The following is a 7271-nucleotide window of genomic DNA, read 5'->3' on the forward strand; positions in this document are numbered from 1 at the left end:
AGTGGTGTAGGAGGAAGAGCTGGGTGGACCGCCTGAGTCTGAGATGTGCCCAGCAGCAGGCAGCTACAGGAGTTCAGGAGCACCCCTGGGTGTGGGAAAGGCCCCGGTGTCCCCGTGTAAGTGCTCACTGAAGCCTGAGAGCTGGTACCATGGAAGAGGAGGTCGAGGGGGTGCGGGCAACAGCTGAGTGCTGGGGAGCAGTGTTTGAGAGCCGGTGGAGAACAGGAAAGTAAGAGCTCCAGGGCTACTTGTGTATAGTTAGAGTTGGGGATGTCTGATTCGTTCATCGGCTCGCTTTATAAACACCAGTTTGTAGGAAGAGCTGGGTCCGGAGCACACCTGTTGCATTGGCAGTAGCTGCCAGCCAGGCTCTGAGAATCACACCTGCGGGTCTCTGGCAAGACCATGCAGGACCTTTCAGGTAATATTCCAGACCAAGTCGTTTCCAAGTACAGTGTTTAAAAACTGTGGTGCTGGGGGCCGGCAGATGGCGTCGTGTTAAAGGTGTTGGACTCCCACATGACTGAACATGGTCAACCACATGGTTCAAGTCCCAGACCTGGTGGCTTGCTTTTCTCACTTTCCCTCTCTCTCTTTGTCTCTGATCTAACTGGAAAATAATAATAATAAATGAAGTAAAATAAAATAAATCTAAAAAATGCAGGACTTACATTTTTCCTTTTGTGCTTTAGTCGAAGAAAAAAGGACTGAGTGCTGAAGAAAAGAGAGCCCGGATGATGGAAATCTTTTTTGAGACAGTAAGTCGTTTTCCTTAAGAATTGTAGTATTTTGTGAAATCGTCGTGTTCAGTATGTATTATCCAGTGTTACTGCACTTCTTGTTCGAGGCTAATACTGACCATCTCCTTGAAAAACAGTAAAACATTTCTGCAAACGTGTATGGTTTCTGGAGCTTTGGAAAGGCCCAATCACTCCTTTGTTGGTAGGCTCCACTATCCACATTGCCCTAGTACCTGGCACCAGAGTTATCTTTTTTATTTTCTTTACACCTTTTTGTTTTTTGGGTTTTTTGTTTGTTTGTTTGTTTGTTTGTTTTTTGGGATTTTTTTTTTTTTGAGAGGTTTTTGCTATAGGGAGCATGCGCTCACCAGAGAGACAGGAGGTGAGAAATCACCCTTGAGGGGGGATGGCCATGCCACAATCCATTCTCTCCCAGAAACCAGGATCGTGGGCACGCACGCATACGCGCCCGGCGTGAGTTTAAGCCACTGGGTCCAGGACTCAAACCGCAGTCAACTACATGAGAGTCCAGCAATATAGCCTTTATGCCACCTGCTGGTCCCTATTTTCTTTACATCTTTTTTGCCATAGGGCACATGCACTGGCTAGAGAGAGACAGAGAGGGAAAGTGAGAAATCATTCCGTGATGGGGGTGGCCATGCCAATACCGTCTCCTCCAGTCTCCTCTTGGGATATTGGGCATGCATGTACATGAGACCAGCGTGTTTATCAGGCCCCTGAGTCCAGGACTTGAACCGCAGAGTCAGCCACGTGGGATCCAACGCCTTAGCCACCACGCCACATGCTGGCCCAAGTTACCTTTTGAAGCATATTTTTGATCCTGTCCCCCAGTGCCTGGCAAGAATGGGAATGGCCCACATCTGCTGAGGGCCGCCCAGATGGCATCTCTGGTCCACGCACTTGACACAGATGGTCTCAGTGCCCGCCTCCGCCAGCCCTGTGGGTGGGCACGATGGTGTCACCCTCATCTGACACATGGGCACACCTCGGCACCGCGTGCCTGAGAAACCAGCCCTGCATGTCAGAGCAGAAGTGGTGGCGGCAGGGCTCGAACCACGGAGAGCGTTCACGTTAGGAGTCTGGAGAGCGACGTGTGCTGATACATGGTGGCCCACCAGCCTCAGTTTACTCCCCTGTGGTCGTCCTGCCACCAGTAGGAATACGTCTCGTCTCCTGAGTAACAGAGCCCGAGTTCACACCCCGGCACCTGGCCCCACACCCACTCACCTCACCGTTTTGCTGCACGGTGGTTTTTCCTCCCCTCGGGTCAGAGCCCACACAGACCTTTGATCCCCAAATAATCTTGCGTTGGCAGAACCTTCAAAGCCTAGTCGGCCCCAACTTACTAGCTATTTCCATCCTTAGATGTGAAGATGATGAGAAAAAAATAAGTAGAATATTAACTTGATAAAATCCCTTTCATTTTGATAAGACAAATTCTTAGTAAACCGACAAAAAATTTCTGGAGATGTTTTTAACCATTTACCCTCTAATTGTAGTTTTACTGTTCCTAACGTCATGATAATTTTTTAAAGAGGTTTTTGCTATAGGGCTTGTGGGCTAGCCAGAAAGACAGAGACAGAAAGGGAGGAATCACCCCCCAGGGGGGATGGCTACGCTGCAATCCCTTCTCCTCCATTCTCCTCTCGGGATCTTGGGCACGCACGCACACGCGCCTGGTGGGAGTTTAAGCCCCCAGGTACGGGACTTGAACCGTGGTGAAATACATGGGAGTCCAGCCACATAGCCATTACGCTAACTGCTGGTCCCATATCATGATGATTCTGAGCAGGGCACCATATTAGTAATGATGATGAGAATTAGAACAATCTGTCTGCTGGGTTACAGTATTTGCCTTGGGTTCTCAGAGCAAGAAAAGGACAGTCCGTTCTACCAGGCAGTGGAAAGCTGGGGAAAGTGGTCAGAGAAATTATTTTGTCCTTGACAATATTGTTCATTGTTTTAGACATGAAAACTGAGGGTTTCTGATTGACAATTTTCAACTCTGGGCTCAGTCATTCTAGGCTGAGATCGTGAATATTAACAGCTTTAAAACGTTCAGTCACTGGGACCAGCAGACGGCGTACTGGCCACGTTGTCGTACTCCCGTGTAGTCCACTGCCATTTGAGCCCAGGACCCAGCGGCTTAAAACCCATGCTGGGCGCACGTGAGTGCGTGTCCAGGATCCCAAGAGAAGGATGGGGAGAAAGGATTAAGGCGTGGCGTTCCTGCCTGGGGTGGTATCTCACTTTCTGTCTCTCTGTCTCTCCGGCAAAGTGTATATGCCCTATAGCAAAAAATGTTTCTTTAAAAAACAAAAACAAAAACCAAAAACCAAGTTCAGTGATCGGTGAGTTTTCTGTGAAGTTAGCGGTTAACTTTACTACCTGATGGGTTTCAGTTTGTGTATCCCTGTGCCCTTTGCCACACTGCAGCCTGGTCGGGGGCTGCTCGTTATTTAGTCTGTCAGGTTCGGATGGAATTGAAGCAGACTCAGGAAAGGCAGGATCGTTTCACTTACTCTCTGAATGGGGTATGTCCCCAGGCCTAGGGCTGGTGTGGAAAGTTGGTCACTGTCAGACATAAACCGCCTGCCGTCCAGAGCACATCAACCCTTGGTTCAGAGCGAAAGGCATGGATTCCGGGATTCAGGCTCTGGGTCTGGATTCTGTTTCCATTGCTGTAATTGGCAAGTAAACATTGCAACAGAAGTAGGCCGAGCCACAGTGGTGACACTGCCGAGACCTTGCCCTGCAGCCTGGGGCCCTGCGGGAAGCCGGGTTTGGATTCTGGTCCAACCCGGAGGCCAGAGGCATGTGTCTGTCATTTTAGCAACTCTGGGAGCCTGAGGCAGGAGGACTGAGCTGGGGCTGTTCTGGACAACATAGTGAGACCTGTCCAAAAAGAGCTGGCCGATGGTGGCACAGGCCTGTCGTCCAAGCTTGGAGACTGAGGCAGGAGGACTGCTGCATGGCAAAGCCCTGTCACGTACATGCCTAACATCAGTTCATACATAGCCACTTCAGGGTGGCACAGAACTTCGCTGTGTGCAGATGTGAATAGTAGCAGCCCCCGCCTTTTTTTTTTTTTTAAGATAGGGTTTTGCTGCAGTACCCAAGCCAGCCTTGAACTTAAAATCCTTCTGCTTCAGCTGGGGTTACAGAGCACCTGGCTATATAGTCCCCTTTTTTTCTTTCTTTTTTTTAAGAATTATTTTATTGGGAACCAGCAGTTAGCGTAGTGGCTATGTTGCTGGACTCCCACGTAGTCGACCATGGTTTGCGTCCCGGACCCGGTGGCTTAAAACTCACACCAGGCGCGTGTGCGTGCGTGCCCAAGATCCAAAAAAGAATTATTTTATTTAATTTAATTAATAATAATAATTATTATTATTTTCCAGTTTGACCAGACAGAGAGGGAAAGCGAGAAAGCAAGCCACCAGGTCCAAGGTTCGAACCGTGGTCCAGCACCCTTAACCACCATGCCACCTGCCAGCCCCTGTAGTTCATTTTTAAAAACTGATGTCATGGGAAAGTATTCGTGTTGTAACTTTCAGGTGAACATGCAGAATATATTGGGCCAGATGATGACATGGGTTCAGGTGGCTCGATCTCACATGGCCAACTGCACGGTTCGAGTCCTGGGCCCAGCAGTGTGAACAGTGCACCAGGCAGTGTGCGCATGCCCGAAGTCCCAGAGGAGGGAGAGACGGAGGAGAATGGATTGCAGCATGACCATCCCATGGGGGTGCTTTCACACTTTTTTTCTCACACTCTGTCTCTCTTCAGTGAGAGCATGTGCCCTCTAGCAAATTTTAAGAAAAGGAAACATAGAGACCAGCAGGTTGTGTGGTAGTTAAGGGTGCTAGACTCCCACATGGTCGACTGTGGTTCAAGTCCTAGACCTGGTGGCTTGCTTTCTCACTTTCTCTCTCTCACACACTCTCACTCTCTCTTACTCTGTCCCTTTCTGGTCAAAATGAAAATAAATAAGTTAAATAAAATAATTCCTTTTATTTTTTGGAGAGGTTTTTGCTATAGAGCATGTGTGCTTGCCAGAAAGAGAGAGACAGAAGCGAGAAATCATCCCCCAGGGGGGATGGTCACACTGTAATCCCTTCCCCTCCTGTCTCGTTTTGGGATCTTGGGCACGCACGCACACGCACCCAGCGTGAGTTTAAGCCACTGGGTCCGGGACTTGAACTGCAGTCTACTACATGGGAGTCCAGAGACATAGCCATTACACTAACTGCTGGTTCCATAAAATAAATCTTTAAAAAAAAAAAAAAGCAAAGAAAATACATTAAGGCACTGGATCCCGCATAGCCAATTTTGCAGTTCAAGTCCTGGGTCTGGCAGCTTACAAAAACAATGGACACGTGTGTGCACTTGCCCCAGTCCTGAGGAGAATGCCGAAGGGCTTGCAGCATGGCCATCCCTCTGGGAAGTAGCTCCTCACTCTCCCTGTCCCTCTCTGATGAGCACACACGCCCTATGGCAAAAGTCTTTAAAGAAAAGCAAAAGAAAATGCAGACTACGAAACTCTGTGATGTGCTGCGATCACGAACACCGACAGGGGTAAGCTCCAAGTGGATTCGTCCTCGTTCTGTCTTGTTCCGATCCCACGGTGGACTTTGAATCGAGTTAGAGCACAGACGAGGCGCTGCCTCCCGTGGTGGGTGGTGCCGTGATCAGGCACGGCCACGGGAGCTTTCGAACCCCTGTCCGAAGCAGCCTGGCAGTCGCACAGCTCACTGAGGGAGGAGCTGCAGGGGCTGTTGGAAGCACAATAGGCCACCAATAAACGCGGGTTTTTCTAAAAGGTACCTCGCAGAGACTTACGTGAGTAGCACAGCGGTGTCTGGGATGACTGCCCAGAGATACTTACACACCGTGAAAGTGGAGAGGGACAGGGACGGGGTCAGACGGCGGCGTGTGGGGGGAGCTGCTCGTGCGTGGAAAGCACTCTCTGTCCTTCGACTTGGAAGAGCAGGGGAACCGTGTGGCTCAGTGACAACAGGCAGCTAGTCTTCCCCCAGTAACGATCTTTTTTTCAGAATTATTTTATTTAACTTTATTTATTATTAATATCATTATTATTTTTCAGTTTGATCAGAGAGAGACAGAGAGAGAGAGAGAGGAAGTGAGAAAGCAAGCCACCAGGTCCGAGACTTGAACCGTGGTCGGCCATGTGGGAGTCCAGCGCCTTTAACCACCACGCCACTTGCCGGCCCCTCTCCCAGTAACGTTTTGACCTTAAGCAACTTATCTGACCTTCCTGTAACTCACTTTCTCCTTTTTTCAGTTTTGCAGTGGGGTGTGCGTGCTCAGCTGAGAGAGAGAGAGAGAGAGGGAAAGTGAGGAACACCCTGCAAGGGGGCTGGCCACGCTGCAGGCCCTTCTCCTTCATCCTACTCTCAGGATTCTGGGCTTGTGCACAGGCATGCTCTGTTTTTCAAGCTGCTGGGTCTAGGACTGTGGAGTCAGCTCTATGGGTTCCACACCACCACTGGCCCTCACTTTTCTTCACCTTTAGAGAGGCGGATAAAGAATACTGCCCAGCTCACTGTGTAGGTATGGAGATTGAGAGATTCACTGTATAAACTTCACTGTAAAACAGGACACTGCACAGCCCGTAAGAGCTTCATCCAGTGTTCTCTAGTGGTTGTAGCACAGCATCCTGGTAGCAGGACTGTGTCCCCCTAGGATCTTACACATGGGTTTTTTAAAGCTAGAACCATTGCTTAGAACCATTAGTAGTTCTGCCTAGTTTTAGGAGTCTAAGAGCTACCATTTACACATGTTCATTTGCTCCGTTCACTGAAATGACCACCCTTTTTTTTTTTTTTTTGTGAGAGGTTTTTGCTGTAGGGCGCGTGCGCTCGCCAGACAGACAGAGACAGAGAAACAGAAAGCAAGAAATCGATCACCCCCCGGGGGGGATGACCACGCTGCAGTCCCTTCTCCTCCCGGGATCTTGGGCACACACGCACACGCACCCAGCATGAGTTTAAGCCACCGGGTCTGGGACTCGAACCACGGTCAACTACATGGGAGTCGAGCAACATAGCCATTACGCTAACTGCTGGTCCCTGAAATGACCACCTTTGAGCTCAGAGGCTAGTTCTTTTGTTTGTTTGTTTGTTTGTTTTCCTTGAGTTTTTTACTATAGGGCTGTGCGCTCACCAGAAAAACAGAGAGAGACAGAAAGTGAGACATCCGTCCCCAGGGGAAATGGCCACGCCGCAGTCCCTTCTTCTCCATTCTCCTCTCGGGATCTTAGGCACATGTCCCGACCCGGGGGGACAGCCGAACGGGTTTCCTGAGTGAAGGAGTGAGAGCCAGGGCAAGCAGCGTAGTGTTACAGCACGGAGACGACAGTGTCGTCTGTTTATTGTGGGCAGCACGGTACAGCACAGAGACGACGCAGTGTCACAGCTCTTAAGGGTCATGTCGTCTACTGTGGGCAGCACGGAGACGACGTGGTATCACAGCTCTTCAGGGTCGTCC

General features: G+C 49.8%; 1 protein-coding gene across 1 annotated transcript in view; it reads left to right on the forward strand.

The window, feature by feature from the left end:
* Nucleotides 1–149: 149 nt before the first annotated feature.
* Nucleotides 150–7271, forward strand: part of MND1 (meiotic nuclear divisions 1) — a gene marked incomplete in the record, with an annotated part of 65829 nt that continues 58707 nt past the window's right edge. Inside the window, 2 exon segments of the mRNA XM_027772570.1 lie at nt 150–170; nt 693–758. Coding sequence (XP_027628371.1) covers nt 150–170; nt 693–758 — 87 coding nt within the window.

This window comes from Tupaia chinensis, unplaced genomic scaffold (genome assembly GCF_000334495.1).
Source record: "Tupaia chinensis unplaced genomic scaffold, TupChi_1.0 Scaffold000283_2, whole genome shotgun sequence".
NCBI classification, from domain to species: domain Eukaryota; kingdom Metazoa; phylum Chordata; class Mammalia; order Scandentia; family Tupaiidae; genus Tupaia; species Tupaia belangeri.